We start from the raw sequence: 27,702 nt of genomic DNA, 5'->3' as shown, positions 1-27,702 counted from the left end.
CAGGGGTGTTAACCCTTCTCCATGCTGTCCAAAAAGCGTAAAAATAATTTTTTGGGATTTAGTTACACTTAAAAAATTTACCTGTTCCTACTTACATACAAATTACATTTAAGAATAAACCTGCAGAACCTATCTTGCTTGTAATCTGGGAATGTCTGTAGTGGCAAGAATTAGGCTTTAAAGTAGAGCTACAGACAAAACTTTTCTTTTCATTATGGATAGAGTAAGGGGGGGAGGGGTTATAACCCCTGTTGGTTAGTTTTTGCCATCTGTGCCCCATTGGGGAGATTTCCCTTCACTTTCTGTCCCATAGCCAAAACAGGAAGTAAGAGGAAATCCCTGCAAATTAAGGAAATCCCATGAGGACCCCAAGTCACCAATCAAAGATTTCCCCCCTTACTTTTCTGGGGACAATCTAAAATTTGGGATTTTCTTTTACTTTTGCTTTCAATGATAATGGTAAACAGGACAAATAGAGAGAGGGGATCTCCTTAATGGGGGCACAGACCGCAATAAAAACTGACAGGAGTTCTAATCTCTCTATATTCTGTCCAAAACAAAAGAAAAAGCTTTGCCTTTAGTTATACTTTAAGTACTATGTAGCGCATAGTACTTCATGTCACATAGATCAAGTAGCCAATGTTTCAGGGCCTTGCAGGGTCTTTTTCTTAGCGTGACTCTGATCCTTGAGTTACCCTGAAGAAAGGACACTGTAAGTTCCTGAAACAATGCATATTTGACCTTTGTGACATGAAGTGTTTAACAATAAATCATTGAAAAGAATATATTGAAGTGCTGGCAATTTCTATATCTTGTTTCTGTTGGATCAGGGATCCAACATATTTCCAGGTTTGTTGGATCCATGATCCCCTACTGTGTTTGTGGTTCCATCTAGGTTTTTCATCACTACTTTATCTTGTAGTGACACACAAGCTGTCTGATGGAGCCATAACATTGGTAAATCCAGCATCCTACGCACACACAGAAACGTATACAATAGAGAAGATTCTTCAACAGCTATTCTAAATAAGCAAGGACAAAAGTCACAGGCAGTGAAGAGGTAAGGACAATAGTTCTTTTTCAGGGACCTCTTTTTGGATGACAACTGTATCACATACTTTAAGTGCTACCACATAAAGGCCTATGTTTTTTCCAAGAAAATGGGGTTGGTATTATGTTTGTAATTGAAACCAGAGGCCAGCAGTTTAAAGTGCAATAAACAAGACATTTAGGCCCCATGTCCCATACTTGTTTTGGACCCAATTTTGTTGATCTGGTCTGGATTTAGATGGGAAGTGTCTCCTCAAGAGATGAGAAGATGCATTATTGCTATAGAAAGGTTAGTGCAATAGGAAAAGTAAGATAATTGTGTCATTGTGTTAGCTTACTGTAATTAGTGAACAGAGAAAATGATCATGGACATGATCTAAATTATATTATGGACAGAAAAGGTGGCACAATAAGGCTGGTATAAAACTTTTGACTCCTGATGAGGAGAAACAATAGTACAGTACTCCCTTCAGTTATACCACTGTGATTGGAAATGATAGACAAGTAATACTACCTAAAGTAACTAAAAGGTGTCTACTGGGTATCTTAGATGAGCTTCCCATTTAGGAAAGTACTAAAACAGGCTATTGCCAAGGCCCTCTTCCAGGCCCGTATACAAATTTTTAGGCTCTGGAAAGCCTAAACCCTCCTACACTTAAAGAATAGATCACTCAGATGGGGTATACCCTGCGTATGGAAAGGTATATCTTCCAACACAGGGGATGCCCAAGCAAATTCAACAAACTATGGGACCATGGTTGTATACCCCAGAGTTTTCCCCAGTAGACTTGGTTATGGATAGACTGCTGTTGTAAAGCTATTGACAATGTGAATCAACATGATAGGTGACAGTATACTGCAGACTTGAACTTAAGGTGGAGTGCTTCTGTTAGGCCCTGCAGGCAGGTGTGTGCCTCTTGGTGCTGGTGTATGGAACCGTGTCAAGTTAATGTTTGCCGTATGTTTTCTGGCAACTGTAACTTTTGTTGTATACATTTTGTTTCTCAAAAAGGCAAAACTTTTTTTTTTTTTTTTTTTTATGGACAGACTGGAGAGCGAATAGAACACCGGTCAGGTTTTATTGCTGTCTGTGACCCCATTAGGGAGATATACCTTCTGTATTTGTCCTATTGACTGTTATCAAGAGTGAATTTGAAAAGAATCCCACATTTTGAGTTGTCACCAGAACAGAAATAGAGGAGAAATCTTCCATTGGGCTCATTGGTTTTGGTGGCCCTAGTGATAACTAAGGTTTCCCTCATTTTGGAGGGATTTCCTCTAGTATCCTGTTTTGGTTATGGAACCAGAAGTGAAGGGAAATCTCCCTAGTTGGGACACAGATGGCAAAAATCTGACAGGGGTTATAATCCTCCCTTATTCTATCCCCAAAAAAACTAAAAATTGCCTTTAGTTCCACTTTAACAGTCAGTTTTGCCACTCTGATGAGAGGAGAAAGTGTTATGATCGCTTTTTCAGTTATTTCACTGATTTGAGGAAACTGGTAGTCCATTTATGTCAATGTGGTTGAAGTGAGACAAAAATGGTCCACTTATATCGGTTATATAAAAATAAATATAAGAATAACTCAAGGAGGAACTTGGACTAAACAAGCTCCCCTGAAACTGGAACAAAACAAATGTGAATCAAGATTATATCTTCAGCATGTCAAATTTATCATAAGAGATACTACTACAGAACTTTTGTTTTATGTTTTGTGCAAAATAAAAGACCTAATTTTATGCAGATCTTTGTTGTGTTTAATTTATGTGCATGTTTACACTTATTTATCTTTCCCATGGGACTGCTGTAAAATGAATTGTGAAATGCAATGGAGGGCATATGGATTTGCTGCCTTATTCGGTTAGGCTCTGTTCACACCATTGGTTCCGTATGTCGCATGTAGAGCAGCCCATTCATTTCAATAGGTTGCCCAACACATAAGAAACACCCGAAACAAGTCTCTGACCCATCTGAGAAATCATGCCGCACTGAAACAAATGATGCTGCAGTACTATGTGTTATGGCGTTTGTGTTTACAGATATGTAGGGGTGCCATTAAGAATTAATGGCACCACCGCACATTTGCACAGGGGCAGCATTTGCCTTGCAGGAAAGCGCAAGATTTTTAAAGCGTTTACAGACAAATGTAAACCTAGCCTAATGCCGCGTACACATGAACGGAATTCCGGCCAGAAAAAGACAGATGAGAGCTTTTCATCGCAAAATGCGACAGTGTGTATGCTCCATCGGAATTTAGCTGTCCGAATTTCCGCCAGCTAAAAATCACTCATGCTCAGATTCAACTACGAGACAGAAGCTATTGGCTACTGGCTATTGAACTTCCTTTTTCTAGTCACGTCGTACGTGTTGTACGTCACCACGTTATAAACGATCGGAAATTGATGTGACCATGTGTAGGCAAGACAGCTTGAGCCGAATTCCGTCGGAATTCCGTCGGGAAAACCATCAGAGCTTTTTCTGACGAGAATTCCGATCGTGTGTACACGGCATTAGTACCCTAAACTATTTCAACCAGTCAGAATTCAACTTTTAGTTTTGTGACTTTAGTAAAAATGAAATCCAATTGGATGCTGGAGGCATATATTCCTGCTTCATTTGATTTTAATTATACAGTGTTCAGAAGGACATTTAGGTGTGTTATGTGCTGATTATATTAACCTCTTTACCAATGAGAGTTGCCCTTTAATCCTAAATATATATAACCAATGCTTGGCACACAATTCATACATTAACTATGGCTTATATACGGAAATGAAAAAAGAAGACAAAATGAGCCCTGTAAAGCCTTCATAAAACAAAAAGGTTTTCTACACATCTCATGTCATTGCAATCCCAAAAATAAGCAGATTATGTGTCGTTTTAGGACAGTGGTTGCAGTAGTGATATTATGCAATGTACTGGTTCAGTGGAAACCCTTTGGCCAATTTTGCCATAACCTGTTGAGTTTCGTCCAACCTGGAATTGGGCTTTAAGGTATATCTGAAGTTAAAAATGTGAAGTGGGGAATGGTTAAAAGCTCTGTCTGGGCTTTTTTTTGTGCATTTTGTGCCCCTTTGGGGAGATTTTTCTTAAATATCTATTCCTCAGACCTAGGAAGTATGAAAATGCAATTGAAGGAAATCCTCTCAGACATTTGTCACTGGGGGGCAATGCAAACATTTTGGATTTTCTTTCACTTTCAGTCCCAGTTACAATGGTCACTAGTGCAAATAAAGAGCGTAAATGTCCCCAATGAGGATAACAACAGCTATAAAACAAACAAGATCACTAACCCTTCAGAAAAAAAAAAAGAAGTTTTGATATAATTGTACTTTAAAAGAGAAGTTAGGGTTTTGGTTTTATTTTAGAAATCATACTTACCTAGGTGGATGCAGCATCACTCTGATGCTGCATCTGTCCCTCGTTGGCTCTAAGAGGCTTTCACATTAAAAGCACGGGGGCGTCGGCGGTAAAGCCGTAGTTTTAGAGGCGCTTTTCAACCTCTAGCGGGGTGCTTTTAACACCCGCTAGCAGCCGAATAAAGGGATTAGAAGCGCAGCTGCCGAGGCGCTTTGCAGGCGCTTCTGCGATGCTGCCCAGTGATTTCAATCTGTGTATACACCACTCCTAAAGTGCCTCAAAGAAGCTGCTTGCAGGCCTTTTTTTGACGTCCTGCCAGCGCAGCGCCCCAGTGTGAAAGCACTCTGGCTTTCACACTGGGATTGCAGATGAGGCATTTTCAGGTGCTCATAGGTGCTATTTATAGTGCTAAAGTGCCTAAAAAACACCTCCAGTGTGAAAGGGGTCAAAGACTGAGAACTGAGTGATCAAACTCTGCGAGCAGAGAGCTGGTTACTGTCAGTCACCACTGTCAGCTCTGCGCCCCCCCGCTCTGCGCCCCCCCGTCCCCCGTCTAAATCTGGCGCAGATGGTACGTTATAATGAACTGCATCACTTATTAGCTATGACACATATATACAGCTTACTACATGGAGGAGGACAGCTGGGAACACCAGAAGCCATAGCTCTGCATGGTAGTACCTAAACTATGAATAGGCAGTGAGTAATTCAACCCATCAGCATCCATCCATAACTAAATATTATATAGTGGATTGACCTTTTAAAGAAATCTGTTAAAAAATGATTTAACTAGTATGCATTCTTATTTGCACCCAAATAAAGACGTTCAAGCGTAACTATATTTCAGCTTTTAATCAAACTGATGCTCCTGGTACAAAAGCACTGTAATGTAAAAAAACAAATACATCTTAAGCAGAAAATAATTTTGGCACTGTGTTTAAGGCACAAATATTTACCAGAATAAACCCTGAATAACATCTGCTAAGTGTACATAACATGTAAGGACTCTGGCCATAAACAAATCATATCACTCTGGGTTAGGTGAGGGATCTGCTGTCTATAGCTTCTTTCCTATGTGGAAGGACTATCTATGTTCCCCATAGCAACTCATCGTATTTTTTCCATACACTAGAAACTTAAAAATACAGACACTGGATGAATACAGACAGTTCTTCTTTCAAATGTGTTCCTATAAGTAATGAGGAGACGTGACTCCTTTGTAATTTATTATTCTTGCAAGACGATATCTTGACGCTCTTCCTGTTTCTTCCTCCATCTCCGGAGCTGGAGCTGAAGCTGCAGTTTGTTGGTGAAGAAGAACTGCTTCCAGCCAATATTTTGGGCTAAAGCTCTCATCTCTGGGGTGACGGTATCACAAGATCTTTCCACAATGTGCTCCCATAGCTTGTCCGAATTGCAAAGCTGAAAAATAAAATGTAAATGCTGGTTTATATATATATATAAAAAAGGATGAGCTACACTATATTGCCAAAAGTATTGGGACACCTGCCTTTAAACACATGAACTTTAACAGCATCCCGGTCTTAATCCATAGGGTTCAATATTGAATTGACCCACAATTTGCCGCTATAACAGCTTCAAATCTTCTGGGAAGGCTGTCCACAAGGTTTAGGAGTGTGTCTACGGGAATGTTTGGCCATTCTTCCAGAAGAGCATTTGTGAGGTTAGGCAATGATATGGACAAGAAGGCCTGTCTCAGTCTCCACTCTAATTCATCCCAAATGTGTTCTATTGGGTTGAGGTCAGGACTGTGTGCAGGCCAGTCAAATTCCTCCACCCCAAACTTGCTCACCCATGTCTTTATGGATCTTGCTTTGTGCACTGGTCTGGTCTCATTTGGTGGAGGGGGGATTATGGTATGGGGTTGTTTTTCAGGGGTTGGGCTTGGCCTCTTAGTTCCAGTGAAGGCCAGCATACCAAGGTATTTTGGACAATTTCTGCTCCAAACTTTGTGGGAACAGTTCGGGGATGGCCCCTTCCTGTTCCAACATGACTGCAGACCATTGACATGGATGAGAGAGTTTAGGGTGGAGGAACTTGACTGGCCTGTACCTCAACCCGACAGAACATCTTTGGGATTATTTGGAGCGGAGACTACGAGCCAGGCCTTCTTATCCAACATCAGTGCCTGACCTTACAAATGTGCTTCTGGAAGAATGGTCAAACATTCTCATAGACACATTCCTAAACCTTGTGGACAGCCTTCCCAGAAGAGTAGAGCTGGTTATAGCCTCAAAAGATTTGCCAACCCAATATTGAACCCTACGGACTAAGACTGGGGTGCCATCAAAATTCTTGTGCGTGTAAAGGCAAGCATCCCAATACTTTTGACAATATAGTGTATTTGTTCAGAAACTAACACCAAACAAAAGTTTACAAGTACACAAATATTATTTTCAGGAAACAGGGTGAGTTGAAATGCTAACATAGGGATTAGAGGAGACCCTCCCTCTCTGGGGTCTTACAAGTATGGAGAGAACAAGTCAGAGCACTGAATTTCAAAAAGCTTCAATTATTCTTCAAATTATACAGCAAAATTAGGATAACACCCACTTTATATTTGTTACACGTTCTCATTCACATAGCATAAATATTACAAATTGCTATTTACGTTTTCCTGAAAACTCAAAAACTGAAGCTTTCCTCTGCTATGCAGAGGAGGCTGGGGAGTGAATGTTTTTTAACATAACTGACCGTGCCTGTACTGTGCTGGCAGATCTCATTATCAGTTGCAAACTAGATTTGATCACTGTCTGTGAGGGTTAAAGATCTCAGGCTTGGATTTTGCAGTATATGTTAACAGGGGAAATGCACTAGTCTTTGTCTGGGGACAGACTCACTACAAAATAGTTCCAAAGGATTGTTCCAAAGACACATCTAAAAAGTAAGACTTTTAAAATATAAATTTTAGGTACGCTGTGTCACTCAGAACACACAACAAAGATATAGTGCCATTTTCTCAAACTTGACTGCAAATGTGGAAATACACTGTGATAGTACGAGACTCTGTCACTAGGGAGATGGCCAGGGAAAAGACACATAGTTTTCATGTCTGCTGACTGCAGGGCTACAGAGCATAGATTTTGAGTGGAGAAAACTGTTTTTGCAGCTCCCTCAAGATCTTGGTATTTCTGGATTGGGTCTCTGTAATTTGGAGATTCCTAAGAGTCTTGGGTGGGATGGAATCTCCAACCCAGTGTCCGGGTGTTTTGGACAACCTGCAGGGTGTGTGCCCAGTTGTACACAGCCCTTATAATGATGGGCTGGTGAGAGCAGTAAGTGGAGGGAGTTGGAGTTAGAGCTAGTTGAAGACGGAACCCTGTCAGGAGAGCTGGAAGCACCTGGTGGACACTGCAGCCCATGTGAGGTGGACTCTGGGCCCAAGGACTGGGAAAGTCTGGCCAATGCCCAGAGACTAGGAGACCAAGAGAGGGTCTTGGGAACTTGGGAAGCTGTGGAGGCCAGTGAGTCCAGGGTGGCTGGAGAGAATACCGAAGTCTCTGGTGGGTGCAAGCTGGAAGTACTGGGAAAACCCTGTCAAGAGGCCATGTGGATCTGAACAGCAAGTGGTCTGGGAGACCAAAACAAGCAGAGCTACTGCTGACTGGAGAGCCAGGTGGCTCAGTATTTTTAATTTATGTTTGCTAACTGAAGTTGAAACCCCTGCATGGGAATCCTGGATGGACTTTTGCTTTGTTTTTTTTCTCTTTTAATAAAAGTGGGCTACCTGGCCCTTAACTATAATGCCTGTGTGATGTGGACTCACTGTACAAAAACGCATCTACCACTGAGCTAAACATCCCCCATATCACAACACTTTAAATTTGCCATTGCTAGGTCAGGGTGAGCTGACATCCACACTATAATCAGTGTAACCACACTATACACACTTCCTATATGGAGGCCTGGGCCCGTAAGTTTAACAAGGGGGCTTGGACATCTTCATAGCAGGAGGGCCAGCTTTACTGCCTTGTTGCCAAAACCAATCCCCCTTGTAGCTCTCCCTGCAGTGCAACCAGTTTCTCCTCCTCTCCCTTCCACTGGCTTTCGGCTGCTGCAGAGGGAGCTACAGGGGGATTGGTTCCAGGATCTGTTTAGACCCCTGATAATTCACCAAAGACCCTCCACCAAGGCGGCTAAAAATATAAAAATAAAAAAAAAATAGTAAAATATAATAAAAAAAGTAAAAGGCTAATTTACATGTGCTCAACAGGCGGTGAAGAAGCATTATCTCACCTCTTCACCGCCTGGTTTAATCGTGAACCAGTGCATCACAATCATGTGCATCGCAATCATGTGCATTGTGTGCAGATGTGGGCTGCCTGCAGAGCAGCAATGTTCATTGCAGCTGTGAAATGTGTACACCCCCAGCCGCTGCCTCTACAGCTAAAGTTTTAGTACCCCCCCAACCCCACATGCGAACGAGCCCCAAGTGCTCATTCACACAGGTACTCTGACCACATGCATGAGTGATTTGTTCATGTGGCTCTAGCTGCCTGTTACTTTATGGGGAAGCAGCAGCTGTACAAACAATCTGACAGGTGTGTGTGAGTCTGTGTTCAGAGCCATCCACCTGCATCCACGCGTTTGTCAAATTAGGACTTGCAGTTGAGTTGTACAGCTGCTGCATCCCCATTGAATAACATAAGCTGCCCGCACACAGCATAAATAAACCATTTTACACTGTACAGGCCTCAGCCCCAACCCCAATAAGCCCCATTACCTCATTCCCACACAGAGCTTTATATATTAACTCAATACAGTTTTATTTTCTAGATTTAGCAGGAGTTCGTGTCCAATAATTATTTAAGTGTATTTTTAGCAACAATGTTGTTTTGGTATTGTCGAGGGGGCTTGGGGGGTCTGTCAGATAAGCTGTATGGGCCCAGTGATTTCTAAAAGCAGCCTTTCTTAGATTATAGTGATTGCAGAACATCAGCAAGGTAAGAAAGTATTGTAAGGAAATCAAGGGTTTTGCAATGACCATCATACTGGACCTTGGATACCAGGGCTGATATAGCTACAAATTGTTCCAGGCCATGTTTTTCCAAACACGGTAGAACACAACAGATGGTTTTTATTTTGAAAGCAACGCAGCAATATAACTAATGACCCAGTGATGTTGGTTTCACACTATTCATTTACGCACATGCAAGCAGAAATTGCTGTTCTCCGTACACGGGGCCTAAAGCTATTGTATCAGAGCACATGCATGAAAACCTGTAGGAATATAAAGTACAAGCTCATTACCTGCTGAATGAACAGAAAGTACGTTTTTATTTTCGGCTTTTAAAAGTCATTTAAGGCAGGGAGAGTTGATTTCAAATTAGACAACTGCAAGAATCATTATTAAGGCTTGAAAAAGGAGTCAAAGGAGATAATAAGACAACCTAGATGACGTGTCTTTAATGAAAGAGACTTACAGTAACTGAGCTGTGAACTGCTGCCAGGAAACTCCTAGTGAAAGCTTAGGGAGTACGATGGAACATGGCCAATGAAGATACAACGCTGCAAAGGAGATGTCAGCTTTGGAGACCAACTCTTTTATCTGAAGGTCTTTGAAGTAGCACAAAGCCTCTGGAGCTCACACTCGTGAAGCCCCAGCAATAGAATCCACTCCACTCCTATGTTTGCTTTGCTCCTAGGCACAGTGCAATTACCACAGTGACAACTGCTCTCAAAGTTTCGTGACATTGTTCTAAATCCTTAGCTCAACTTAAAGTGGATATAAACCCATTTTTTTTTTTTTTTATGTCATAATGTAGAGTATAAGAGTTCCTATGATTTGAGCCCAGTCTTGCCACAAATCCAGCTCTGAGCAATCCTCTTTTATTGTTCAGTGAGATAAATCTTGACAAACAGAGAAAAACTTTGTCAATTCTTCCCCCTTGCTGTGAGTGACAGGTGATATACATATCTCGTGCACTAGCCTGAGAGACGTGCATTATTTTTTAATTCCCTCCCACTCCTTTTTTCTGCTGCTCTGCCAGAATTTGATGTTCCCCACCTCAGCATGATTTGGCATGCTGAAGTCATGTGGTTACTTTCCTGTCTTTTCACTGGATGTTAGTGATCATAGCAGAAGTTCAGTGTAAGAAATACACAGGAGAAAAAGCATATTGATAAGGGGAGTGTAGAGATGGGCGTGGAGTCTACTGACATCACGACTCCACCCACTGAGCTCCAGACAACAGACCCACCCACAGAATCTGCAGTTTTATGGGTCTCATAACAGACAAGGGGAGACGTTTGACAGGTAAAGATACATGCAGGAGGCATGTATATCCTTCTAGATAACCCTTATGGCAGTAGTTTAGAAACGATGACATTGGGTTTACATCCACTTTAACAGAATACACTTCTTAAGTATATTGCAACTAGAAATCATCAGTGGAAACCTGTCGTGAGATATATATAGGGCCTGCTATTATGGGTCAGTGACTTAGAATATACTGACTGCCAGGCAGCTAGTTTTTCCAGAGTGGTCAATGGCAGCCTGCATATTTTTCTTAGTACAGCTTTATTGTAATGCAAACGTTTTACAGATGGGTTAAAAAGAGAAGTATGGGTTTCTTTTGTGTTTTGCAGATTTATATTTACCTCGATGGATGCCCCGTGGTGCCTCTGCGCTGAGAACCGAGTGATCGAACATCGCTTTTCGCTCAGGTTTCACAGCTCCATGAGCAGAGAGCTGTAGTCAGTCACAGCTCTCTGCTCTTCTCCCTCCATGCTCATTGGAGGGCTGGGCTGTGGAGGGGGTAGCCGGCTCAGGCTCTCAGCGGCTCGCTGAGTGGCTGAGATGGGTGTTAGTCCAGGCATCTAGCGGATACAGACTTCCATTGTCGGGATGATACGGTACCTGGCCTGATATCCGTGATGTCGCCAGAGAGAAGATCACAAGAGTGCAAAATGAACTGCACTCTTGTCATCCATAGGAGAAGCCCAAGCAAAAATGAGCATTGGTTGGGCTTGTTTTATCGCAGATTGTGAACATACATCAAGTCAAATTGGTGGGAATGCTTAGTAGTACTGGGTACACCCTTAGTCTGGTTACAGGGACCTATAGGAGCAGTTGGCTGCCTTCTGGTAATAAAAAGTGGCTGGATTGTGGATACAGTGACCATTGTTCAATTCTTTCTTCCATTATCTCAGTAGAGTATGGGGAAAAGAAGATTTCTGACTTAGGTAAAATACTTTTCTTGGAAATACATCAAGGTGAGCTGTTCATTGGCTGCAAGGCTCTACACATCAAGGTGATCTGTGTACGGCCAGAGAAACCATCTGTTGCTAGGGGGGCTGTGCAGGGAGAGGTATAGGCATAGGGATCCTGTGTGTGATGTGGGTCCCAGGCAGAGCATTGTGTACTCATACTGTGTACTAATTCTGACTCCTGGTTAGGCAATACTAAAATCTGGGAGCCACAGGTCACCCTATCACCACCATAGATCTGTCCCTCTTATGTGGTCGGTCGCTATCCAAGAGGAATGGTGAAGAGTTATGGCTGACATGGCTTGTTCTAGGAGTACCCAGGCTTTTATTCTCGAGTGTATGCTCCAGTCTACTCTTGTGGCTACTTTTCTAAGAAATTGTCTCCTGTGGAGTGCAATTACGAGATTGGGGACAGAGAATCGTTAGCTATCATTTTAGTTCCTAAAGAATGGAGGCATCTCCTTGAAGGTACCACTGTGCCGGTTCTCATTTTGACAGACTATAAGAATCTCACATTCTTGTGTGAGGCAAAACTCTTATCTCCCAGAAGGGCGCAATGGGCTCTTTTTCTGTCAAGCTTCAATTACATAGTCTCGTTCTTACGCAGTACTAAGAATGTAAGGGCTGATGCATTGTCACAACAGTTTTCCAAGATGGAGTCAGTTCCTGCTCCTGTGATACCTCCCGATTGTATTCTGGCCACTATTCGTACCACTCACTTCACCTTTGGGTGACAGAATTTTTGCCGCTCAGATCCATTCTCCCCCTGAGAAACCCTTTGACCGCTGCTTTGTACCGGTCACAAGTTTGAGAGTCTCGTTGCTGATGTAACTGCCTTTGCAGCGGCTTGTTCTGTGTGTGCTCAGAGTAAGACACTGACACCTTCCAGTGGGCTTCCTACAACCTATACCCAATGGAGAGAGGCCTTGGACCCACCTGTCTATGGATTTTATTGTGCAGATAACCAACTCCCAGGGCATATTCTTATGGTGGTTGGCCGGTTCTCAAAAATGTCACATTGTATTCCACATCCAAAGAACTGGCATCCATTCTTGCTTGAGAAATCTTTTTATTACATGGGCTACCCAAGGTTATCATTTAGGACAGGAGTAGCCGTTTGTCTCCAGGTTTTGGTGAGCTTTTTGTGCACAGTTGGGAATACAGCTTTCCTTCTCCTCTGTGTATCACCTGCAGTCCAATGGGGCAGCAGAACGTGCCAACCAAGCCTTGGAGCAGTTTTTACATTGCTATATTTCTAACCACCATAACAACTGGTCAGATCTCTTACCTTGGGCGGAGTTTGCTCACAATAGTGCCATCCATTCCGCTTCCCGATTGCCTCCGTTTATGGGGAATTATGGTTTTCAACCATCCATGTTGCCTGATTCATTTGTTCCTCAAATAATTCCTGCGTTAGAGGAGCATCTCCATGATCTTCGTTCCACTTGGGTACAGGTCCAAGAGTCCATGCGAAGTGCCAGTGATAGGTACCGACTACACACTGACCGCAGACACCTACCTGTGCCTTTCTGCCAGGTCGGGGAGAGGGTCTGGCTGTCATCTCCCAACCTAGGACTCAGTTTTCCCTCACTGAAACTGGCACCATGGTTTATTGAGCCTTTCCGTATTCTCTGTAAGATCAACCCAGTGGCTTATGCATTAGACCTTCCTTCTAACATGCGTATTTCGAATGTATTCCATGTCTCCTTATTAAAACCTTTGGTGTGCAACCACTTCATTCCCTCTGTACCACCTCCTTGCCAGGTTTAGGTTGAGAACCATGAGGAGTATGAGATACAATCAATCATTGACTCCATGGGCGCATACAGTACCTGGTTCATTGGAAAAGGTACAGTCCGGAGGAACGCTCTTGGGTCTCATCCTCGGACATTCATGCTCCTGCCCTCCACTGTGCTTTCCATAGACATTTTCCCCTCAAACCTGGTGGCCCTCTGAGGGGGAAGGGACGTTGGGGAGGGGCTACTGTCAAGGCTGGGCTCAGTCCTCCCTTCTCAGCTGTTGGTTAATTGCCAGCACTCATTGTTCTACAGTGGCTCACCTGGTGATCATTTCCTGCTTGTCAGCCAGCCCCTTCTGACTATTTAAACTGCCTGGTTTATTCCTTCTGTGTGCCTTCGCCTTGGTCAAATATATTTGGAGATTCTCTGCTATGTTCCTGTTGCAGATTTGCCCGGCTGACGTCCCTTCTGGTTCCTAATCCTGTCTGCTGCCTCCGACTACGCTGATCTCTGGCTTCCCGATCTACTTGGCTACCGAACCCTGGCTATGTTTTGACTATGTTTACTGATTGTAAAATTTTTACCACTATATTAAAAGGTGTGATTTTTACTGCATTTTCTGTCTCCGTCTGATTCATGGTTCCTGACAGCTAGTCTCATATTGGTTACTAATAGGGCTGAAACAACTAATCGGCATAATCGATTCTGAAAATAGTTGTCAACTTTTTTCATAATCAATTAATTGGTCAGCTAATTAGTTGGCCTGAATACAGAATGCATTATTTGTTTACATATCCGGAAATACAGTGCAGAACACACACAGTTCAGTACACCATCCGTACATATCAGTATACACAGGGCAGAACACACAGTTCAGTGCACAATCCATACTTGTCAGTATACACAGTGTAACGCACACACACAGCTCAGTACACCGCCTGTACATGCCAGTATACACAATGCAGAACACACACAGTTCAATACACCATCCGTACATGTCAGTATACACAGTTCAGAACACACACAGCTCAGTACACTGTCCGTACATGTCAGTATGTACAATGCAACACACACATAGCTCAGTACACCATCCGTACATGTCAGTGCGTGCCTGACAATGTGTGAATGTGTGAGAAGCAATGCCTTGTGGGACACATAGTCCTGGACAGGAGAAGGAAGTGATTTAAAGTGGTTCTAAAAGGCAGAAGTCTTTTTACCTTAATACATTCTATGCATTAAAGCGGAGTTCTACCCATATAAAAGTCAGCAGCTCCAAAAAGTGTAGCTGCTGACTTTAACCACTTAATAACCGCCCTATAGCCGAATGACGGCTACAGGGCGGTTTCTTAACTCTGGGAGGCCGTCATATGACGTCCTCCCAGAATTCCGCTCTCGCGCGCCCCCTGGGGCGCGCACTCGAGAGCATCCGTGACCGCCGGGTCCTACGGATCACGGTAAAATGACGGAGCGATCACTTGTAAACAAACCGGCGTCATGTTATGACGCCGGTTCCTCCCTCCCCCTCTCTGTACCGATCAGAACAGCGGAGGGGGAAGAGATCGGTGTCAGCAGCGATGTGGGCTGCATCTGCAGTGCCCACATCGCTGCTCACCGAAAATTAACCCCTCAATTCCCTGCAAATACTCTGCAATACCCTGCCATTAGTCTGCATTACTCTGCAATACCCTGCCATTAGTCTGCATTACTCTGCAATACCCTGCCATTAGTCTGCATTACTCTGCAATACCCTGCCATTACTCTGCATTACTCTGCAATACCCTGCAATACCCTGCAATACTCTGCAATACCCTGCAATACTCTGCAATACCCTGCAATACCCTGCAATACTCTGCAATACCCTGCATTACTCTGCAATACCCTGCAATACCCTGCAATACTCTGCAATACCCTGCATTACCCTGCAATACCCTGCATTACTCTGCAATACCCTGCAATACCCTTCATTACTCTGCAATACCCTGCAACACTCTGCAATACCCTGCAACGCTCTGCAACACCCGCCAATACCCTGCAACACTCTGCAATGCTCTGCAACACCCGCCAATACCGTGCAACACTCTGCAATGCTCTGCAACACCCTCCAATATCCTGCAATGCTCTGCAACGCAATACTCTGCAACGCCCTACTCTGAGATACCCAGCCATACTCTGATATACCCAGCCATACCCTGCCATAGTCGGTGATACCCTGCAATACCCAGCCATAGACACCCCCCCCCCTCCCGCCGCCCTCCGGTGCTTCTACCGACTCGCCAATACGATCAAATCCAGAATCTTTTTTTTTTTTTTCAGGCTTCCCAGCTTAGAGGTGAGATGCAGGGTCTTATTGACCCCATATCTGACTGTAAAGAGGACCTGTCATGCCATATTCCTATTACAAGGGATGTTTACATTCCTTGTAATAGGAATAAAAGTGATCAAAAAATGTATTTTTGGGGAAAAAAATGTCAAACTAAAATAAATAAAGTAAAATGAACAATACATTTTTTTTTTTTTTTTAAAGCGTCCCTGTCCCCATGTGCTCGCAAGCAGAAGCGAATGCATACGTAAGTCCCGCCCACATATGAAAACGGTGTTCAAACCACACATGTGAGGTATCGCTGCGAACGTTAGAGCGAGAGCAATAATTCTAGCCCTAGACCTCCTCTGTAACTCAAAACATATAACCAGTAAAAAAAAAATTAAATCGTCGCCTATGGGGATTTTTAAGTAGCCACGTTTGGCGCCATTCCACGAGCCTGTGCAATTTTGAAGAGTGACATGTTAGGTATCGATTTACTCGGTGTAACTTCATCTTTCACATTATGCAAAAATTGGGCTAACTTTACTGTGTTTTTTTTTTTTAAGCACAAAACTGTTTTTTTTCCAAAAAAAAGCATTCGAAAAATTGCTGCGCAAATACCGTGCGAGATAAAAAGTTGCAACGACCACCATTGTATTCTCCAGGGTGTTTGCTAAAAAAACATATATAATGTTTTGGGATTCGATGTAATTTTCTAGCAAATAAATGATGATTTTTACATGTAGGAGAGAAATGTCAGAATTGTCCTGGGTGCTCCAGAACGCCTGATGGCGCTCCATGCATGCTGGGCCTCTGTATGTGGCCACACTGTGTAAAAGTCTCACACATGTGGTGTCACCGTACTCGGGAGTAATAGCAGAATGTGTTTTGGGGTGTAATTTGTGGTATGCATATGCTGTGTGAGAAATAAACTGATAATATGACAATTTTGTGAAAAAAAACAAAAGTAAAAAAAATCTTGATTTTGCAAAGAATTGTGGGAATAAATGACAACTTCAAAAAACTCATCATGCCTCTTACTAAATACCTTGGAATGTCTTCTTTCCAAAAAGGGGTCATTTGGGGGGTATTTGTACTTTTCTGGCATGTTAGGGTCTCAAGAATTGAAATAGGCCGTCAGTACTTCAGGTGTGATCAATTTTCAGATATTGGCACCACAGCTTGTGGACTCTATAACTTTCACAAAGACCAAATAATATCCACCAATTTTTACTTATTTTTACCAAAGATATGTAGTGGTATAAATTTTGGCCAAAATTTATGAAGAAAAAATTACTAATCTGCTAAATTTTATAACAGAAATGAAGAAAAATTCATTTTTTTACAGAATTTTCTGTATTTTTTCTTTTATAGCACAAAAAATAAAAAACTTTAAATACCACCAAAAGAAAGCTCCATTTGTGTGAAAAAAAGGACAAAAATTTCATATAGGTCCAGTGTTGCATGACTGAGTAATTGTCATTCAAAATGTGAGAGCACCGAAAGCTGAAAATTGGTCTGGTTATTAAGGGTGTTTAAGTGCCCAGTGGTCAAGTGGTTAATTAATCGCACACTCACCTGTCTCATGGTCTAGCGATGCGAGCAAACTCCTCGGCGCCGGCAATGTGACTGTGGGCTGCGACTGGCCGGGCACGGAGGGGGGGACTTACTTCTGGCTCCGCGGAGCCCCGAGAGGAAGTGGCAGCTGGATGTCCCTAAAAAGAGGGTATCTGCCCCCCAAAAAAATTAAATGCTAAATGTCAGGGGGTCACCTTCCCTTAAAGCAGAAGTTCCATTTTTGGGTGGAACTCTGCTTTAAGGTGAAATAAATTCTGGAAGCAGCGCCCCCCCCCTCCCTATACTTATCTGAGCCCCATCTCAATCCAGCTATGTTCATGAGAGCAGCAGCTTTGCCAGGCCTAGCTCTCCTCATTGACTCACACAGCAGTGGGAGCCATTGGCTCCTACTCCTGTCAATCACAGTCAGTGAGCCAATAAGGAGAGAGCGGGGAGCTGGGCCAAGCTACGCTCTGTGTGTGAATGGATGATGTCCATTGATAGGACAGGCGTGAGCCTGCTTGAGTGCCCCCATAGAAGAGGCTAGCTATTGGAGGCACTCGGCAGGAGGGAGGAGCGTATCACCATTGGGGGAACTAAAAAGAAGAGGATCAGGGAATCTCTGTGCAGAACAATGGCACAGAGCAGTTAAATATAACATTGTAGTAATAGAAGTATTTTTACCTTGCTATAGAGGCAATCTGAAGGCAGAAGGAGCCGGAAGATGAGGATCAGGGCTGTTCTGTACCAGATCCAACCTCTACTTTGTTCTCTAACCATATAGCTGGTTATTTATATCTACCACCGCATATAGATATTCAAGAATACATTTTTTAAAGCGGAGGTCCACCCTAAAGTGGACCTTCCGCTCATCGGAACCCTCCCCCCCTCCGGTGCCACAATCGGCACCTTTCAGGGGGGAGGGGGGTGCAGTTACCTGGATAATCCAGGTAACTGCACCCACTTCCGGGATAGCTCTCTGCGGAAAGGGGCGTAACTTACGCCCCTTCCCGCAAGTGCCCCGCTGCCTGCTGGGAAACACACAGATCCCAGAGGCAGCGGGGAGCGTCCTTATTGCGCAGCGCGATTCGCGCATGCGCAGTAGGGAACCGGGAAATGAAGCCGAAAGGCTCCATTTCCTGATTCCCATACCCAAGATGGCGGCGGCAGGACCCGACAGGCGACCTAGAGATCGGCTTCGGGTGCTGACATCGCGGGCGCGCTGGACAGGTAAGTGTCACTATTTTAAAAGTCAGCAGCTGCAGTATTTGTAGCTGCTGGCTTTTAAAAAAAAAAAAAAAAGCGGAGTCCCGGTGGACTCCCGCTTTAAGGTTTTTATCTGATTAATCTAAACAATAAATCGGTCAACTCATTGATTATGAAAATAATCATTAGTTGCAGCCCTAGTTACTAAAGTTAAAAAAATTCACGGACAACAGAATACAACTTCAGAAATGACGTAATATATTGTATTGTAATGTATTCTTTTATTTCCGAGCATGCATTGTGTTTTTTTTCTGTATAAATACCATACTAATTACACAAAAATGATTTGTTCTGTTATCGCATATGAAACTTTTTCATGCTTGCTCCTTTAGATATTTTCTTGAACCTGAACTGTCGTGATCGGATCTAGAAAGCTGTATACTAACATTCATATTATTGGACGATCGCTCCAAAAGTGGTATTTTTTATCCAATTTTCTGATTGTGTGTATTAGATGATTGTAAAATAAAATAAAGAAGCAGACTTGTTCTATCAAATTGTGAATGCAAGTCAGTTCTGCAACAAAACGGTTTCCTGCTCAAAGGTTCCTTGGCTTGCAGGAATTTTTGGATTTCCTAACTCATGACTCAAAAGCTTCTGATTAAGTGTTTGGATGCAGAACAAAGCTTATAATTTAGTAATTTCACCCAAAAGTCCCTGCTCTTTCCAATTCAGAACTAAAACCTGGGATTTCATGTACTGTACAACTACAGCAGGATTGCCACTAATCTCTTTAACACTTTCTCAGCCAAAAAGTCTGCCAGTTGCTTGGATTTTTTTTTATTGTGTATGTTGCTACCTGCTGAAGCAAACATGAAAGTTGATGTGGCAGAATGCCTGTTGAAAACCAGTCAGCCGCATATTGTATTACTCTGTATAATCTGGAAACAGGAAAAGGTCTTGAGATATTTTAGAGCTACTATTTAGTCGCCCCCTGCTGGCTGACATATAAAACAAGATGTAAAAAAAGTCTACAGACAGAAAGTTAATTGAAAAGTAAACTTGTGTATGCAATGGTCCCTGGCAGCCCTGTACAAAATGTGCACATACTAAAACTGCAATATGTAATGATAAAAGTATAACATACATTACAACAAGAAACACTTTGTAATGACACGTCTGCCCAAAAGAACTCACAACATATAGAAAGAAGTTCGGTCACATATCCAGACAGCTGCCATATCAGCAGACTATTGCAATGCAGCCAAAGGGACATCTCTGAGAGCTGAGCATTACCAGATCAACTGCCATTAAAGTTACACATTGCCACAGAATATGCTATAAACAGTATCTCACAATAGTGAGTACACCCCTCACATTTTTGTAAATATTTTATTACCGTATATACTCGAGTATAAGCCGAGATTTTCAGCCTCTTTTTTGAGGCTGAAAGTGCCCCCCTCGGCTTATACTCGAGTCATCGCTGTCTGCCCGCTCGATCAGCGTGTCGAGCAGACAGACAGCGGCCATTCTATGATTCAAAAGCCGCGCCTCCGGCTCCGCCTTCGCCTGTGATAGGCGGAACACTGAATTTCCCAGCAGCCTGTGTTCCGCCTATCACGGGCGTCGTCTCATCCTCGTACTACGGACGAGGATGATACGACGTCCGTGATAGGCGGAACACAGGCTGCTGGGAAATTCAGTGTTCCGCCTATCACAGGCGAAGGAGGAGGCGCGGCTTTTGAATTTTACAATGGCCGCCGACGAAGAGGGCACGGGATGGAGGCAAGGCAAGGCACGGCACGGGACAGGACGGGACGGGACGGGACGAAGGCAAGGCACGACACGGGACGGAGGCTCGGGACAAAGGCTCGGGACACAGGTAGGCTGGACACACACACACACACACACACACACACACACACACACACACACACACACACGGATGGAGACACACACACACGGATGGATGGATGGATGGAGACACACACACACACAGGGATGGATGGATACACACACACACAGGGATGGATGGATGGATGGATGGATGGAGACACACACACACAGGGATGGATGGATGGATGGATGGAGACACACACACACAGGGATGGATGGATGGATGGATGGAGACACACACACACAGGGATGGATGGATGGATGGACACACACACACACAGGGATGGATGGACGGACACACAGGGATGGACGGACACACAGGGATGGACGGACACACAGGGATGGACGGACACACACACAGGGATGGACAGGCATGTCTCACCCTCGGCTTATACACGAGTCAATAAGTTTGCCAGTTTTTTTGGGGGTAAATTGGGGGCCTCGGCTTATATTCGGGTCGGCCTATACTCGAGTATATACGGTATATATATTTTATTAATTTTTGTGACAACACTGAAGAAATTACTCTTTGCTACAATGTAAAGTAGTGCGTGTACAGCTTGTATAACAGTGTAAACCACTGGCAGCAAAAGTTAATACACCCCTAAATAAAAATGTCCAAATTGCGCCCAGTTAGCCATTTTCCCTCCCTGGTGTCATGTGACTCGTTAGTGTTACAAGGTCTCATATGTGAATGGGGAGCAGATGAGTTAAATTTGGTGTTGTTATTGCTCTCACTCTCTCATACTGTTCACTGGAAGTTCAACATGGCACCTCATGGCAAGGAATTCGCTGAGGATCGGAAAAAAAGAAAAGAATTGTTGCTCTACATAAAGATGGCCTAGGCTATAAGTAGGGATGAGCTTCGTGTTCGAGTCGAACGTACGTTCGACTCGAACATTGGCTGTTCGTGCGTTCGGCGAATTCCGAACGTTTTGGCCGTTCGCGTCAAAATTCGAGTGACGCGCGTGCGGACCATAATGCACTGCGTTGGCGCAGTGCATTGCTGCCCGATGATTGGCCAAGCATGCACTGTGACCCCGCATGCTTGGCCAATCGCAGCGCCGGCAGCGAGGAGAGCCATGATTGGCCACAGGCATCCTGCCTGTGGCCAATCATAGCTCAGGCTGTGTAGTGCACGCCCCACACTATATAAGGCCGCCTTTGAGGCGGCCTCGTGTAGTGTGTTACTTAGCATCTGAAGCAGTGGGTGTTCTGTGTACCTTCAACACAGTACACACCAATCGTTTTTGGCTGATTTCCTATCTTGCTGCTGTGTAGTGGTTGTTGTCTGTGCCCTGACTGCAGTATACACCACTATATTCACCTCACCTATATAGCTAGTGATCTAGCTTTAACCACTTAACAACTGCCCATTGCCGATTAACGGCTTCAGGGGGGTTGTTTAACTCTGAGAGGCCGTTAATTAACGGCCTCCCAGAATTCTGCTCTCGCGTGCCCCGAGGTGTGCGCACTCGAGAGCATCCGTGACCGCCGGGTCGCATCACGGATCACGGTAAACGGCCACTCATAGCGGCCGTTTACCACGTGATTGCTCCGTCAAATGACGGAGTGATCACTTGGAAACAAACCGGCGTCATGTTATGACGCCTGTTCCTCCCTCCCCTCTCTGTACCGATCGGTACAGCGGAGGGGAAAGAGATCGGTGTCAGCAGTGATGTGGGCTGCATCTGCAGTGCCCACATCGCTGCTCACCGAATTTAACCCCTCAATTCCCTGCCAATACTCTGCAATACCAGTGCATACTCTGCAGTACCCTGCCATTACTCTGCAGTACCCCCCATTACTCTGCAGTAACCCCATTACTCTGCAGTACCCCCCAATACTCTGCAGTACCCCCCAATACTCTGCAGTACCCGCCATTACTCTGCAGTACCCCCAATACTCTGCAGTACCCCCAATACTCTGCAGTACCCTGCCATTACTCTGCAGTGCAGTACCCTGCCATTACTCTGCAGTACCCCCCATTACTCTGCAGTAACCCCCATTACTCTGCAGTACCCCCAATACTCTGCAGTACCCTGCCATTACTCTGTAGTACCCCCCAATACTCTGCAGTACCCTGCTATTACTCTGTAGTACCCCGCCAATACCCCGCCAATACTCTGTAATACCCTGCCATAAATTGCCATACCCAGCCATACTCAGAGATACCCAGCCATACTCGGTGATACCCTGAAATACCCAGCCATAGACGCCCCCCACCCCTCACCGCCCTCCGATGCTTCTACCAACTCGCCAGTACGATCAAAGCCAGAATCTTTTTTTTTTTTTTTTTATTTCAGGCTTCCCAGCCTAGAGGTGAGATGTGGGGTCATATTGACCCCCCAGATTTCACTGTAAAGAGGACCTGTCACCCCATATTCCTATTACAAGGGATGTTTACATTTCTTGTAATAGGAATAAAAGTGATCAAAAATATATTTTTTGGGGAAAAAATTTCAAACTAAAATAAATAAAGTAAAATGAACAATAAAAAAATAAAATAAAAATTAAAGCGCCCATGTCCCCATGTGCTCGCATGTGCCACACATGTGAGGTATCGCCGAGAATGTTAGAGCGAGAGCAATAATTCTAGTCCTAGACCTCCTCTGCAACTCAAAACATGTAACCAGTAAAAAAAAAATTAAAGTGTCGCCTATGGGGATTTTTTAAGTAGCGACGTTTGGCGCCATTCCACGGGCATGTGCAATTTTGAAGAGTGACATGTTTGATATCTATTTACTCAGCATAACTTCATCTTTCACTTTATGCAAACATTGGGCTAACAAGTGGTTAATAATAGAGCTTGCAGTCAGTAGTGTTAGGAGATAGTGCGTGCTGTCTGCGTGCTCTGTACCCAGTACATACCGCTATAATATAGGGCAGGCCCCTACTTTCAAACATCCAACTTACAAACATCTCCTACTTGCAAACGCAAGGAGACAGCAGCAAGTGAGATGAAAAAAGATGGACGACAAAACAAATTATACAGGGGTGATAACCCTTCCCTATGTTTTCCAAAAAGCTTAAAGATAGTTTTTTTGACTGGAGCTACACTTTAAAAATGTACCGGTTGAAAATGACAAACAGATTCAACTTAACACAACAAACCTACACAGTCCTTGTCTTGTTTGCACCGCCTGTATACTGCTGTTCTGAGTATATAGGGCCTGGGGGCCACACGCATTTCCTTTTTTTAATATGGGTACAGGGTTCCCCTTAATATGCGTACAAGACCCAAATAGGCTGGTAATGGGCAGGGAGGGCTACCCATGCCATGTTTCTCAATGATTTTCAACCATATTGCAGGAACCAGATATAACATTAAAACCGCAAGCAGTTTTAAATGGTGTTATTTCCGTTTAATGTCATTTTGTGCAGGGACTGTTCTAAACACGGGAAACACGTGGCACTTCACAGGCATACTACAGACACCCCCAGGCACGATATTTAAAGGAATATTTCACTTTTTTTTTTCACTTTAATCGTCATTAAAATCAGTGCTCCCGCCAAAACGGCCGTTTTTAAAACTTTTTTTTGCAGTGACCCATGTCCCCTGAGGCAGGAGGCAGGTCCCCAAACCCTTTTTAGGACACTATCTTGCATATTAGCATTAAAATTAGCACTTTCCAATTCGAACGTTCGAGTCCCATAGACTTCAATGGGGTTCTAACGTTCGTACCGAACGCGGGGGTCGTTCGCAAGTTCTGGTGCGAACCGAACCGGGGGGTGTTCGGCTCATCCCTAGCTATAAGTAGTAAGACCCTGAAACCGAGCTGCAGCACGGTGGCCAAGACCATACAGTGGTTTAACAGGACAGGTTCTACTCAGAACAGGTCTCACCATAGTCGACAAAGAAGTTGAGTGCACGTGCTCAGCGCCATATCCAGAGGTTGTCTTTGGGAAATAGACGTATGAGTGCTGCCAGTATTGCTGCAGAGGTTGAAGAGGTGGGAGAGTCAGCCTGCCAGTGCTAAGATCATACGCTGCACGCTGCATCAAATTTGTCTACATGGCTGTCCTCCCAGAAGGAAGCCTCTTCTAAAGATGATGCACAAGAAAGCCTGCAAACAGTTTGCTGAAGACAAGCAGACTAAGGACATGGATTACTGGAACCATGTCCTGTGGTCTGATGAGACCAAGATAAACTTACTTGGTTCAGATGGTGTTAAGCATGTGTGGCGACAACCAGGTGAGGAGTATAAAGACAAGTGTGTCTTGCCTACAGTCAAGCATGGTGGTAGGAGTGTCATGGTCTGGGGCTGCATGAGTGCAACACTATTGAGCATCTGTGGGGCATACTGAAACAGAGGGTGGAGGAGTGCAAGGTCTCTAACATCCACCAGCTCATGATGTCGTCATGGAGGAGTGGAAGAGGACTCCAGTGGCAACCTGTGACGCTCTGGTGAACTCCATGCCCAAGAGGTTAAGGCAGTGCTGGAAAATAATGGTGACCACAAAAGAAAATATCAACACTTTGGGCCCAATTTGGACATTTTCACTTAAGAGTTTGTTGCCAGCTTTTTAGACATTAATGGCTGTGTGTTATTTTGAGGGGGCAGCAAATTTACACTGTTATATAAGCTGTACACTCACTACTTTACGTTGTAGCAAAGTGTCATTTCTTCATTGTTGTCAAATGTAAAAATATAATAATATTTACAAAAATGTGAGGGGTGTACTCACTTTTGTCAGATACTGTAAGCTGCACATTGGCAGAAAGAGCAATTCGCAAGTTGCATATATTGCCAGAAAGTGTAAACTACAGTGCCTTGAAAAAGTATTCATGCCCCTTGACATTTTCCACATTCTATGTTACAACCAAAAACGTAAATGTATTTTATTGGGAGTTTATGTGATAGACCAACAGAAAATGGCACATAATTGTGAATTGGAAGGAAAATGATAAACGATTTTCAACATTTTTTTACAAATATATATCTGAAAAGTGTGGCGCGCATTTGTATTCAGCTCCCTTTACTCTGATACCCCTAACTAAAATCTAGTAGAAATAGTTGCTTCAGAAGTCACCTAATTAGTAAATAGATTCCACCTGTGTGTAATTCAATCTCAGTATAAATACAGCTGTTCTGTGAAGCCCTCAGGGGTTTGTTAGAGAACCTTAGTGAACAAACAGCATGTAACCTGGAGGATGGGTAGCAGGTACAAAGCTCCTGGGATGAGCAGTCTTTCAGGCACAGGTACCAAATTCAGTGAGGTAGTGACAAACAGTGTGGTGTTTATTTGTGTTATATACAAGTCTATATACAGTTGCTGTACAGTCTTCCAGAAAACAAAATAGGAACAAAAATAGCAAAACAAAAACTTAGCCGTGCCTCAGCACTAACTATACAATATATACAGGCCCTAACTAGCAGGCTGAGCAAACCTACAGCTTGTCAGCTTCCACAGATACAGTTTAACAGCTTTTTACCAACCTTTCACTCTCACAGACCAGTATTGTCTGTGTTTCCCAGGCAGAGAGCACTGGCTATCTGTCTCAGGTGAGTTTAAAGGGTTTGTTAACCCATATAAAACTATGCCAGCCCCTCTATCAGAGGCTGGCATAGCACATTGTGTCTTTAGTTTTATAAAACGAGTGTTGTAAATAACAAATTTTAGCTGTCTTCAGGCCGGTGACATGACTCCCCGCCACTTTCCAGCTCTAATGGATGGCTTCTGTGGGAGGGGCCGTGATCTCCCTCTGACATCAGCCAGGGAGATCACGTGATTGCTTGTCTTCTCTGCAGAAGCCATGTATCAGAGCTGGAAAGCGGCTGCAAGACACGTGACCAACTTGAAGACAGCAAATTAGGCATTTACAACACTCGTTTTATAAAAATAATGACATAGTGTGCTATGCAAGGCTCTAATAGAGAGGCTGGCAGTGAAAATTTTATGATTTTTACTTTAGAAGCAATAGCGACGGGGAGGCAGGGCTAGGCCAGAGACAAACACAGAGGCAGGTGACAGGGAGGAAGGAGGGGGGTGTTGGGGGGAGAGAGGAGAGCAGAGGGGACAACGTATGATGGAGGGACGCACCTAGACCACGTGATCAGGGCGGAAGAGCCCTGGTTATCCTGGTCTATTTAGAGAGGGCATAAAGAAAGTGCAATGTTCAGGGTTTTTTTTACAGTTTAGAGGGGGACAGATTACACAGCACAAGCACTGTGTAATCTACATTTTTTTTTGGGGGGGGGGGGATTAACAAACAATTTAAATTATCCTTGGGGAACAGGACCAAGATCTGAACTGGATCGTGGATCAGATATCCCTGAACCTGTATGAGAGGAGCCTGGGAGACGTATAAACCCTGAACAGGACCTTTCCCGGCTCTCTCTGGGATGCTCTGCTACAAGCATCATGAAGGCCAAGGAACACACCAGACAGGTCAGCAATAAAGTTGTGGAGAAGTTTAAAGCAGGGTTAGGTTATGAAAAAGTATTCCAAGCTTTGAACATCTCACGGAGCACTGTTCAATTCATCATCCGAAACTGGAATATGGTACAACTGAAAACCTACAAAGATATGGCCGTACACTTAAACTAACAGTCTGGGCAAGGAGAGCATTAATCAGAGAAGCAGCCAAGAGGCCCATAGTAACTCTGGAGGAGCCACAGAGATCCACAGCTCAGGTGGGAGGATCTGTCCACAGGACAACTATTAGTCATGTACTCCGCAAATCTGGCCTTTATGAAAGAGTGACAAGAAGAAAGCCATTGTTGAAAGAAAGCAATACAAAGTCCTGTTTGCAGTTTGTGAGAAGCCATGTGGGAGACACAGCAAACATGTGGAAGAAGGTGCCTTGGTCAGATGAGACCAAAATTGAACTTTTTGACCTAAAAGCAAAACGCTATGTGTGGCAGAAAACTAACACTGCACATCACCCTGAACACACCACCCCCATCGTGAAACATGGTGGTGGCAGCATCATGTTGCAGGGATGCTTTTCTTTAGCAGTGACAGGGAAGCTGGACAACAACCCTAAACATACCGCCAGAGCTACAATGGAATGGTTTAGATCAAAGCATATTCATGTGATAGAATGGCCCAGGTAAAGTCCAGACCTAAATCTAATTGAGAATCTAGTGCAAGACTTGAAAATTACTGTTCGCAGATGCTTTCCATCCAATCAGACAGCTTGAGCTTTTTTGCAAAGAAGAATGGGCAAAAATTTCACTCTCTAGATGTGCAAAGCTGGTAGAGACATCCACAAAAAGACTTGCAGCTGTAATTGCAGCGAAAGGTGGTTCTACAAAGTACTGACTCAGGGGGGCTGAATACAAATGCATGCCACACTTTTCAGATATTCACTTTGTTTTAGTCTATCACATACAATTCCAATAAAATGCATTTACG

General features: G+C 43.8%; 1 protein-coding gene across 1 annotated transcript in view; it reads right to left on the bottom strand.

Moving 5' to 3' along the window:
* Positions 1–5,247: 5,247 nt before the first annotated feature.
* Positions 5,248–27,702, bottom strand: part of FBXO36 (F-box protein 36) — a 94,021-nt gene continuing 71,566 nt past the window's right edge. The window contains exon 4 of the mRNA XM_077488553.1: positions 5,248–5,832. Coding sequence (XP_077344679.1) covers positions 5,638–5,832 — 195 coding nt within the window. The 3' untranslated portion in view covers positions 5,248–5,637. The remainder of the gene's footprint in view (positions 5,833–27,702) is intronic.

The sequence above is a fragment of the Lithobates pipiens genome, unplaced genomic scaffold (assembly GCF_037356315.1).
Source record: "Lithobates pipiens isolate NorthernLeopardFrog02 unplaced genomic scaffold, aLitPip1_a1.2 Scaffold_18, whole genome shotgun sequence".
NCBI classification, from domain to species: Eukaryota; Metazoa; Chordata; class Amphibia; order Anura; family Ranidae; genus Lithobates; species Lithobates pipiens.
The sequence above is the reverse complement of the archived record's forward strand: the minus strand, read 5'-3'. Positions and strand labels throughout refer to the sequence as shown.